At 45.4% G+C, this 12,677-nt stretch overlaps 1 protein-coding gene across 1 annotated transcript in view; it reads left to right on the forward strand.

The window, feature by feature from the left end:
• The window catches only part of LOC139280859 (sortilin-like), a 200,037-nt gene that overhangs the window by 81,295 nt on the left and 106,065 nt on the right, over nt 1–12,677 (forward strand). Inside the window, exon 2 of the mRNA XM_070900614.1 lies at nt 2,624–2,686. Coding sequence (XP_070756715.1) covers nt 2,624–2,686 — 63 coding nt within the window. The remainder of the gene's footprint in view (nt 1–2,623; nt 2,687–12,677) is intronic.

A 12,677-nucleotide genomic window follows, 5' to 3' on the forward strand; every position in this document is an offset into this window, starting at 1 on the left:
GGTGATGCTAATAATCAGTAATATTTTATTTGATTGACTGACTACAGTCTGGGGTTTGCATTCAGGTTCGCTTGAAAACACAAAATTCACCCCTCCCTATTGCTTCAAAACACATTTTCACACTTTTAAATGTTTTTATTAATTGCAATGTGCAATGACCATTATTCTCAGTACAAGTACAGGCTAATAATTACTGTTGGTTATAACACAGCTGAAAGAGGTTGTATAACATTGTCTGTTTGAGATATTGTAGGTTATTCTCCACTTTAGGGCGGAGGTTCTGGCAAAGATTGACTTCTGCACGTCTCTCCAGTATGAGGGAATGCCTCTGAAGCAACAAAAAAGGCAGTGAGGGACCTTAAAGCGTCAGGTCAGGGGTGCCCCAAATGTCAGAAGGTAGGCCAAGGCTGAAGGCGTCGGCCGAGACCAAGGCCTTCAGCAGGTGAATGTCTGAAGCTGACTGGAGGGAGAGGAGGTCGCCACAAGATTATCTCCATCTACTGGGGGAGCTCTGGCCCTCTTCTGTTTCCTCGAGTCTACAGTCCTTCCACATGGTGACCCCGGGAACCAGCAGTAGCTAGAGCAGAAAGTAAGAAAATCAGCCAAAGGTCCTGGCACTGCCCCCTCCCACCACCACCACCATTTGCATATGGCAGATGGGGAAGAAGCAGCCAATGGCAGTACTGGTGGAGGCAAGGAGAAGGAAGTCTCGGGTGGGGTGGTGAGATGGCGTTCGGCCTCGTTAGCCTAAATGTTTCAACATTCTCCATTGCGATCCTGCCCAATTTTGGATAAGATGACGGAGGAGAATTCTCCACCCCCATTGTGCTATTTCTTAGATACCCTGCAACCCTTTGGTCTCAACACTGACTTGCATTTCTCCCCTTTCCCCTGGCTTCATTCTTCCTTCTCTGTATGCATGCCATTTTTCACTTAAACACATTAACCCCATTGTTAACTCCGGGCAAGCAGCGTCTGGCTCGCCCCAGTTCACCAGCATGTATCCCAGACCAGTTTAATTACTTGGCCTCATTGAAATGCACCAGGACTGACAACCGGCCAATCCCATCGTGAGGCCAGTTGGCGGGAGCAGAACAACACAGCAGGGGATATCTGCGGGAATGGTCCTCGATAATAAGGTAATTGTTCGGGATGGGGGGGTGGAAATGGAGGAGATCGCGATTGTGAATAGGAAGGGGAAGCCCAGAGCAGGGAAGGCCCAAAGTTTCCTTGTGGGGCCCGGAGGATATTCTGCATGTTATACCTCTCTGTGAAACAACAACATTTGCATTTAGCACTTTTCTGTAGGAATTTTAAACTTGAGGCATTAGTGGACTGGTAGCCAATGTAGGTCATCAAGGAAAGGGGTGATGGGTGAATGGGACTTGGTGTGAGTTATGTTACAGGTGGTAGAGTTTTGGATGAGCTCAAGTTTATGGAGGTTGGAGGATGGAAGGCTGGCCAGGAGAAGAGTGGATTAATCGAGTCTGGTGGCAACAAAGATATGGATGAGGTTTTCAGCAGCAGATGGGCTGAAGCAGGAGCGGAGACGGGCGATAATACTGAGGTGGAAGTAGGTGGTTTTTGTGATGCAGAAGATACGGGGTCAGAAACTCAGCCAAGTATTAACTAATACACTAGTACTAGGAATAGTGCATCATGGTCATTGTCACAGAAGATGTCATTTGTGGCTCTGTTTTAGTGCTGTGGCAGGGGCAGAAGCCTGATTGACGTGGTCAAAACATGAAGTTGTGGGAAAGATGGGTCTGGATTTGAGAGGTAACACGAATGGAGTTTCCCCTAGTGGACTACTCCACCTAGTGGACTACTGTGGTAATGCAACTACTGATGTGAATAATAAAGTATCATGTGGCAAAGTCACATGATGTTAGAACCATCTTGTGTGCAGTGTGCTTCTTAGTGGTGTTGTAAGAATATATCACATTGGTGACGAGGATAGGATATGTGGATTCCCCAGCTGAAATTTTTGTTGGTGGAAGTTCCTGAACTGTCGACATTGCCAGAGTCTAGATGACCACACCTATGGGAATAATAGGGCGCTTGGATGAGTTCCATCGCGACCAAAAGCTTGGGAAAGGAAAGGGAGGTTGGGGATGGGGTGGGAGATTGATAAAACGGAAGACTCCAGGGTAGAAATAAAGCAGCTGAACAATTCATATCTGGCCCTGTCTCACCAACTGTTTGAGGTATATATTTGCAAGTCTTTTTCTATCTTAATTTTTATCCATTTATTTTACCCAATGTTTTAATATTGTCCAGTATTGACGTCAAACAAAATGGACAGTGTATTTGCATAGTTTCCAGCCATAAAAATTTAGTGATTTCAAAATAGTTAACTGTATTTATAGCCTTGGGCTATCTTCAAAACCCAAGAGATTCAAACTGTTGTTTGTGTGCTTCATTGGTGCTGCTTAAATAAGGGAACTGACTTATTTTTGGACAAGTCTTTTTCATTATAGTACATTGAAAGCTTTGAAATGAAAACAGAAAATGCTGTAAACACTTAGCTAGCCAAGCAGCAACTGTGGAGAGAGAAACAGTTAACGTTTCATCAGAAGCCACTTCTTTGATAATTTTTCTCAACTTTTTTTTTACATTTCAGTACATATTTGAGGATGATGATGGTTCGACCGTAACATTGGCTTGGGTTGGAGATGGAACTGGGGTAAGTCAATATTTTGATGTAAGCTTTAGACTAGTAGGATACATCACAGTATTTCACTGCTTTCCTTGTAAAATGTAGCAAATGCTTTATAATTTGTAAAGACAGTGGTTCAATAATAAGTGTTTGTTTTTGGGCAACTTGCATTTGGTGTTCACTTGAAGAGTTAACCAAAATCTGTCTTCTTGCTCACCTGGAGTACTGTGAGCAGTTCTGGGTACCACACCTTAGGCAGGATATTGGCCTTGGAGGAAGTGCAGCGTAGGTTTACCAGAATGATATCCGGGCTTCAAGGGTTAAATTACGAGGAGAGATTACACAAATTAGGGTTGTATTCCCTAGAATTTAGAAGGTTACGGGGTGATCTGATTGAAGTTTTCAGATATTAAGGGGGAGAGAGAAACTGTTTCCGCTGGTTGAGGATTCTCGGACAGGGGGCATAGTCTAAACATTAGAACCAGCCCTTTCAGGAGTGAAATTAGGAAACACTTCTACACACAAATGTTAGTAGAAGTTTGTAACTCTTTTCTGCAAACAGCAATTAATGCTAGATCAATTGTTAATTTAAATTTGAGATTGATAGCTTTTTGTTAACCAAAGGTATTAAGGGATATGGGCCAAAGGCAGGTATAAGGAGTTAGGTCACAGATCAGCCATGATCTCATTGATTGATGGAACAGGCTCGAGGGGCTGAATGGCCTACTCCTGCTCTTGTATATTCCTTCCTATGTTTCTATGTTCTTGAAGGAGCTCGATCTAGCTCTTAAAGGAGAGGTAATTTCAACCTCCAAATGCCCATTTTCAGCATTGCTGTCAGACACTTCAGCAATTGAGAAATCTTTTGTGCAATGGTTGTTGGGAGTCCCGCTTCAAGGGAGAGGGCCACGCAGTTTAATGATGTGGCGTTGTTCAGGGGGAAGGAAATGAAGTCCCTCCTCCTTCTGTACAGAGAACCTGTGACTCAGTATGACCTTGTGGATGCAATGGATGGCAAACTGGGAGATGTTGAGGATGTCTCCTGTCACACACTGGAAGGATCCATTGGCATAGAAATTGAGCGCGATGGTGACCTTGACTGCCACAGAGAGCCATCCTTAGCCTGGTCTGAGGTTCAAGGTCTGATTGCAGCAGACAGCAGAGCTCTGTGACCATGTCCTTGCTGAAGCGCAGCCTTCGAACACACTGTTCCTCAGTGAAATTGATGTAGGGGAACTGCTGCCGGAATACTCTGAGAGGGTAAGGTCTCCTGTTGGGCCTTCGCCCTCTGGCCACATTTTGCTGCCCTGCTCCCTGCCTCTGTCTCTGCCTCTGTCCCTGTCTCTGTCCTCCGCCTAAGTTGCCTCCGATGGTAATGTCAGAGGTCGAGTGCCAACACAGCCCCCATGAAACGGTATAAATGTTGTTGTTTCAAATGTGCCCTCCATGTAACAAAGGAATAGTTTGGATGCAGAACGGTCCTTGAAGGGAAAATCACTGCAATCTGTCAATGGTCAACACCTGTTAATGGTAGTTAGATGTAGTCCTTACTACTAGGGGGATCAAGGGGTATGGCGAGAAAGCAGGAATGGGGTACTGAGGTTACATGTTCAGCCATGAACTCATTGAATGGCGGTGCAGGCTCGAAGGGCCGAATGGCCTACTCCTGCACCTATTTTCTATGTTTCTATGTATTAAAATAGCTAACGGTGGAGTTGAACAAACCCAAGAGTCTTGGTTGATGAGGCTCTCAATGTGTCCAACCAATGCAGAGCAACAATCAACAAAGCTGATAGAATGTGGAACGAGCTGGACAAAAACAGCAGCACACAAGTTGGGTAAAGTTGTGATCGAACTATATATCTCTCTGGTCAGACCACAAATTGAGTACTGTATCCAGTCTCTCGCAAATTTAAATGTTCCTAATGCAGGTTCTGTCATAAAAATAACTAGAACATAAGAACATATGAAATAGGAGTAGGCCATTTGGCCCCTCGAGCCTGCTCTGCCATTTAATAAGAGCATGGCTGATCTGTTCATGGACTCAGTTCCACTTCCCTGCCTGCTCCCCATAACCCTTTATTCCCTTATGACTCAAAAATCTGTCTATCTCCGCCTTAAATATATTCAATGACCCAGCCTCCACACCTCTCTGGGGCAGAGAATTCCACAGATTTACAACCCTCAGAGAAGAAATTCCTCCTCATCTCAGTTTTAAATGGGCGACCCCTTATTCTGAGACTATGCCCTCTAGTTTTAGTTTCCTCTGAGTGGAAAGATCCTCTCTGCATTCACCCTGTCGAGCCCCCTCAATATCTTCTATGTTTCGATAAGGTCACCTCTCATTCTTCTGAACTCCAATGAGTATAGGCCCAACCTACTCAACCTATCTTCATAAGTCAATCCCCTCATCTTCGGAATCAACCTAGTGATCCTTCTCTGAACAGCTTACAATGTAAGTATATCCTTCCTTAAATACGGAGATCAAAGCTGTACGCAGTACTCTAGGTGTGGTCTCACCAATACTCTGTACAGTTGTAGCAGGGCTTCTCTGCTTTTATACTCTAACTCCCTTGCAATAAAGGCCAACATTCCATTTGCTTTCCTAATTACTTGTTGTACCTGCATACTAACATTTTGTGTTTCATGCACAAGGACCCCCAGGTCCCTCTGTACTGCAGCACTTTGCAATCTTTTTCCATTTAATTATAATTTACTTTTCTATTATTTCTGCCAAAGTGGATAACCTCACATTTTCCCACATTATACTCCATCTGCCAAATTTTTGCCTACTCACTTAACCTGTCTATATGGAGGCCAAAAGGGAGCAGCACGTGCTGGAACAGGAGAGCAACAGCAGTGAAAAGGGACGTCATCAAGGTCCAGGTCGGTGATTGGAGCATGGGCAGGTACAGCAGGAGCGGCGAGATCGGGGCAAAAGAATGACAAGGTCGGGGCGAAGGAGCGGCGAAAGATTGCAGAACGACGTGATCGGGGCCCAGGAGAGGCGTGGGCCAAGGACAGCACGGGCCAGCCCACACTGTGATATGTGTGCGCGCTAGGTCCGTGCAGCAGAGCTGATCACCAGTCTCTTGGTTAATCCTTGCCACTGGACCAAAACCTAGCTCTGTCAAGCCCATGTGGTGGCTGGTATGCAACGGCCACCACACATTAAAAAACTCCACGCACAGGCATCTTCCACCCTTCAAGATTTAGTTCGGGACCTGGAATTTTAGGTCCTTCATTGAAAAACATGATTTCTCTTTCATAAAATCATGCTTTACCAAATGTCCCGCTACTACTTCCTTAATAATGGACTCCAGCATTTTCCCAACGACAGATGTTGGGCTTACTGGTCTACAGTTTCCTGCTTTTTGTCTGCCTCCTTTTTTAAATAGGGTCGTTACATTTGCGGTTTTCCAGTCCGCTGGACCTCCCCAGAGCCCATGGAATTTTAGATTGTCTGTGGTCTCCAGCCTGGTTTGAATTTCACTCCGAGAACTGTTGAGTCTCTGAGGTAGAAATTTTCTTGGCAGGTAGCCAGCAATGGCTTCCCTTCCCACTCCTGCAACGTTACTTCTGGTGTCCCCCAAGGGTTTATCCTTGGCCCCCTCCTATTTCTCATCTATATACTGCCCTTTGGTGACATCATCTGAAAACATGGAGTTATGCACATAGACGACACCCAGTTCTACCTCTCCACCACTTCTCTCAACACCTCCATGGTTTCTACATTGTCATACTGCTTGTCTAACAATGCAGTACTGGATGAGCAGAAACTTTCTCCAATTAAATATTGGGAAGACCGAAACCATTGTCTTTGGTCCCCGCCACAAACTGCGTTCCCTAGCCACCGATTCCATCCCTCTCCTAGCATCTGTCTGAGGCTGAACCAGACTGTTCACAACCTAGGTGTCATATTTGACCCTGAAATGAGCTTCCGGCCACATATCCACGGCATAACTAAAGCACCTATCTCCACCTCCACAACATCGCCCTCTTCGCCCCTGCCTCAGCTCATCTGCTGCTGAAACCCTCATCCATGCCTTTGTTACCTCCTGACTTGACTACTCCAATGCACTCATGGCTGGGCTCCCACATTCTATCCTACGTAAACTTGAGGTCATCCAAAACTCAGCAGCCCATGTCCTAACTCACAAGAAGTCACGATCATCCATCACCTCTGTCCTCACTGACCTACATTGGCTCCTGGTTAAGCAAAGCCTCGATTTCAAAATTCTCATCCTTGTTTACAAATGCCGCGATGGCCTCGCCCCTCCCTATCTCTAATCTCGTCAGTCCCACAACCCACCCCCCCCATTTCTCCGCGCCCTCCCCCCTCTCACCTCAAATTCTGCACTCTTGAGCATTCCTGATTATAACTGCTCAACCAATGGTGGTCGTGCCTTCAGCTTCCTGGGCCCTAAGCTCTGGAACTCCTTCCCTAAACCTCTCCAAATAACATTCTTGCCTTTTGTAATTGTCCTTTTAATTGTAATGAGGATAATTACAATAATGTCATGCATGTACTTTTGGGATCACTAGCCACTAGATGGCGTCACTGTTGGAGGCCATTGGGCTGCACATGTGTGTGAGCCAAAGTATAAAAGGCCAGCCATTTTGTATATAAGCACTTTGGGCCTTAATAAAGCAGAGCCAAGGTCATAGCTCCTTGGAGTTAAACAGTACTCAGTCTAACAGTTATTGCATACACAACATTTGGTGACGAGGCAACAAGAATCTTTGCATGCAAAAATGAGCACAATTGGATTGTTGGAGCGATTGGTGGAAGGAGAAGATTGGGCAGACTTTGTAAGCCATTTGAGTCAATTCTTTGTGGCCAACAAAATGGAGGAGGTTGGCGACACAGATCGGCGCCAGGCGGTGTTCCTCACGGTTTGCGGTCCAAAAATTTATGGTCTGATAAAGAATCTACTCCTGCCTGTGAGTCCAACAGAGAAGACGTATGAAGAATTGTGTACACTGGTACAGGGCCACCTTAAGCCAGTTGAAGGCATCATCATCTCGAGATACAGATTTTACACGCACGTTCGCTCAGAGGGCAAAAATGTGGCGGAATTCGTTGCCGACCCGAGACTTCTAGCGGGACCGTGTAAGTTTGGGGCTGTGTTGGCAGACATGCTGCGGGACTTCTTTGTAATCGGCATCAACCATGAGGTGATCCTGCATAAACTACTTGCGGTGGAGACGTGGAACTTGAACAGGGCCATCATGATCGCTCAGTCATGCATGACGACGGATAGAAGTCTAAAGCAGATATCAGTGAAAAATCGAAACTTGGCAAGTACTGTAAATATGATTGATTCGGCAGAGTGGCAGGGCCTACCCGACTGGGTACACAACACCTGTGGCTGCCCAAAGTCCGCCAGCAGAAATGCATCCGATTTCTCCATGTTGGCGTTGTGGGGGAAATCACCGGCACCAGCAGTGCCGATTTAAGCAATATAGTTGCAAAGGCTGTCTGAGAGTGGAGCACAAGTGTCCACAGGTGAGCAAGCGTGCTGCGACACACCACTTGGAGGAGGAGGATGGTCAGACTAGGGCGGATCCGGATACGCAATCCGAGATAGCAGAGGAGGAAGTGTACGGATTGTACTCGTTCCTAACTAAGAGCAAGCCGATAATGATCAACCTGAAATTTAATGGGGTGCCGGTATCTATCGAACTGGACACAGGGGCGAGTCAATCGATAATAAGCCAGAGGGCATTCGACAAGCTGTGGGATACTGTGAGGCCCAGGCTGAGTCTAGTCAATGACCAATTGCGCACGTACACCAAAGAACTCATAACGTTGATTGGCAGTGCTACAATTAAAGTGTCGTATGATGATGCGGTTCATGAGTTATCGCTATGGATTGTCCCAGGCAATGGCCCAACGCTGTTCGGCAGGAACTGGCTTGAAAAAATCAGATGCGATTCGAACGACATCAAGGTGTTGTCGTCGGAGAAAGATACATGTGCCCAAGTACTGAGCAAGTTCCCCTCGCTGTTCGAACCAGGCATCGGCAACTTCATGGGACCCATGGTGCAGATGCAGATCCACGTGGACTCTGATGCAACACCTGTCCATCATAAAGCTCGGGCAGTTCAGTATATGAAGATGGAGAAGGTCGAAATCGAACTGGACAGACTCCAGCGTGAAGGGATCATATCACCGGTTGAATTTAATGAATGGGCCAGCCCCATTGTTCCTGTGCTGAAAAGTGATGCCACAGTCAGAATCTGTGGTGACTACAAGGCTACGATCAACAGGGTTTCAAAACAGGATCAGTACCCGTTACCCGTTTGCAGGTGCAGCAGGTAATCAGGAAGATGAATGGAATGTTGGCCTTCATTGCGAGAGGGATGGAGTACAAAAGCAGGGAGGTCCTGCTGCAACTATACAGGGTATTGGTGAGGCCGCACCTGGAGTACTGCATGCAGTTTTGGTCACCTTACTTAAGGAAGGATATATAGCTTTTGAGGGGGTAAAGAGACAATTCACTAGGCTGATTCCGGAGATGAGGGGGTTACCTTATGATGATAGATTGAGTAGATTGGGTCTTTACTCGTTGGAGTTCAGAAGGATGAGGGGTGATCTGATAGAAACATTTAAGATAATGAAAGGGATAGACAAAATAGAGGCAGAGAGGTTGTTTCCACTGGTCGGGGAGACTAGAACTAGGGGGCACAGCCTCAAAATACGGGGGAGCCAATTTAAAACTGAGTTGAGAGTGAATTTCTTCTCCCAGAGGGTTGTAAATCTGTGGAATATTCCCTTTTACTGTTTTTTTTTTTCCAAGGTGGATGACTTCACATTTTCCAACATTGTATTCCATCTGCCAAACCTTAGCCCATTCGCTTAACCTATCTAAATCTCTTTGCAGCCTCTCTGTGTCCTCTACACAACCCGCTTTCCCACTAATCTTTGTGTCATCTGCAAATTTTGTTACACTACAGTCTGTCCCCTCTTCCAGGTCATCTATGTATAATGTAAACAGTTGTGGTCCCAGCACCAATCCCACTGGCACACCACTAACCACTGATTTCCAACCCGAAAAGGACCCATTTATCCCAACTCTCTGCTTTCTGTTAGCCAGCCAATTCTCGATCCATGCTAATACATTTCCTCTGACTCCGCGTACCTTTATCTTCTGCAGTAACCTTTTGTGTGGCACCTTATCGAATGCCTTTTGGAAATCTAAATACACCACATCCATCGGTACACCTCTATCCACCATGCTCGTTATATCCTCAAAGAATTCCAGTAAATTAGTTAAACATGATTTCCCCTTCATGAATTCATATTGCGTCTGCTTGATTGCAGTATTCCTATCTAGATGTCCCGCTATTTCTTCCTTAATGATAGCTTCAAGCATTTTCCCCACTACAGATATTAAACTAACCGGCCTATATTTACCTGCCTTTTGTCTGCCCCCTTTTTTAAACAGAGGCGTTACATTAGCTGCTTTCCAATCCGATGGTACCTCCCCAGAGTCCAGAGAATTTTGGTAGATTATAACGAATGCATCTGCTATAACTTCCGCCATCTCTTTTAATACCCTGGGATGCATTTCATCAGGACCAGGGGACTTGTCTACCTTGAGTCCCATTAGCCTGTCCAGCACTACCCCCCTAGTGATAGTGATTATCGCAAGGTCCTCCCTTCCCACATTCCCGTGACCAGCAATTTTTGGCATGGTTTTTGTGTCTTCCACTGTGAAGACCGAAGCAAAATAATTGTTTAAGGTCTCAGCCATTTCCACATTTCCCATTATTAAATCCCCCTTCTCATCTTCTAAGGGACCAACATTTACTTTAGTCACTCTTTTCCATTTTATATATCGGTAAAAGCTTTTACTATCTGTTTGTATGTTTTGCGCAAGTTTACTTTCGTAATCTATCTTTCCTTTCTTTATTGCTTTTTTAGTCATTCTTTGCCGACGTTTAAAATTTTCCCAATCTTCTAGTTTCCCACTAACCTTGGCCACTTTATACGCATTGGTTTTTAATTTGACACTCTCCCTTATTTCCTTGGTTATCCACGGCTGGTTATCCCTTCTCTTACCGCCCTTCTTTTTCACTGGAATATATTTTTGTTGAGCACTATGAAAGAGCTCCTTAAAAGTCCTCCACTGTTCCTCAATTGTGCCAGCGTTTAGTCTGTGTTTCCAGTCTATTTTAGCCAACTCTGCCCTCATCCCACTGTAGTCCCCTTTGTTTAATCATAGTACGCTCATTTGAGACACTACTTCCTCACCCTCAATCTGTATTACAAATTCAACCATACTGTGATCGCTCATTCAGAGAGGATCTTTTACTAGGAGATCGTTTATTATTCCTGTCTCATTACACAGGACCAGATCTAAGATAGCTTGCTCCCTTGAAGGTTCTGTAACATACTGTTCTAAGAAACAATCCAGTATGCATTCTATGAATTCCTCCTCAAGGCTACCCCGTGCGATTTGATTTGACCAATCGATATATAGGTTAAAGTCCCCCATGATTACTGCCGTTCCTTTTTCACATGCCTCCATTATTTCCTTGATTATTGTTCGTCCCACCGTGAAGTTATTATTTGGGGGCCTATAAACTAAGCTCACCAGTGACTTTTTCCCTTACTATCTCTAATCTCCACCCACAATGATTCAACATTTTTTCATTAGAGCCAATATCGTCTCTCACAACTGCTCTGATATCATCTTTTATTAACAGAGCTTACTCCACCTCCTTTCCCAAGGAAGCAGTTGAGGCTAGCTCATTGAATGCATTCAAATCACAGATGGATAGATTTTTAATCAATAAGGGAATTAAGGGTTATGGAGAGCGGGCGGGTAAGTGGAGCTGAGTCCACGGCCAGATCAGCCATGATCTTGTTGAATGGCGGAGCAGGCTCGAGGGGCTAGATGGCCTACTCCTGTTCCTAATTCTTATGTTCTTATGTTCCGTAACTTCCTACCTAAATTGAGCACCTTATTGGAACCACTGCACGTACTGCTAAGAAAAGGCGACAACTGGGTGTGGGGTGCATCTCAAGACAGAGCTTTTGAGCAAGCCACTAATCGGCTTTGTTCTAACAAGCTGCTGGTACATTATTACCCATGTAAACGTTTAGTATTGGCCTGTGATGCTTCGTCATATGGAATTGGTTGCGTACTCCAACAAAGCTAATGAGTCGGGTAAACTTCAACCAGTCGCGTATGCTTCAAGACGTTTGTCTAAAGCGGAAAGAGCCTGCAGCATGGTAGAGAAAGAAGTACTAACCTGTGTGCATGGGGTTAAAAAGATGCATCAGTACCTGTTTGGTCTTCGGTTTGAACTGGAGACAGATCACAAGCCGCTCATTTCACTGTTGTCTGAAAACAAAGGTATCAATACCAATGCTTCATCCCGCATCCAGAGGTGGGCACTGACATTATCCGCTTATGATTATGTCATTCGCCATAGACCTGGCACCGAGAATTGTGCCGATGCTTTGAGCCGTCTGCCGTCGCCCACACCAAAGATGGAAACGCCACAAACAGCGGACCTATTGTTAGTTATGGATGCATTTGAGAGTGAAGGAACCCCTGGAAGTTAAGACCTGGATCAGCCAGGACTCGATTTTATCAGTGCTGAAAAGTTGCATCCTCAAAGGGGATTAGTCTGCCATACGCAAGCAAATGTGCGAGGAAACCAAACCTTACATTCGTCGCAAAGACGAACTGTCTATTCAGTCGGATTGTATACTGTGGGGCAATCGTGTTGTTATGCCCAAGAAATGGAGAGAGAAGTTTGTACGTGAGCTACATAGCACACATCCCGGCATTGTAATGATGAAAGCCATTGTCAGGTCTCATGTATGGTGGCCGGGAATTGATTCTGAGCTGGAATCATGTGTGCATCAGTGCAACACTTGCATGCAGCTCAGCAAAGCATCAACGGAGTTGCCACTGAGTTTGTGGTCATGGCCGTCCAAACCATGATCCAGGATCCACATAGACTTTGCAGGTCCCTTCCTGGGGAAGATGTTTTTAGC

Source organism: Pristiophorus japonicus, chromosome 15 (genome assembly GCF_044704955.1).
Source record: "Pristiophorus japonicus isolate sPriJap1 chromosome 15, sPriJap1.hap1, whole genome shotgun sequence".
In the NCBI taxonomy this organism is placed as follows: domain Eukaryota; kingdom Metazoa; phylum Chordata; class Chondrichthyes; family Pristiophoridae; genus Pristiophorus; species Pristiophorus japonicus.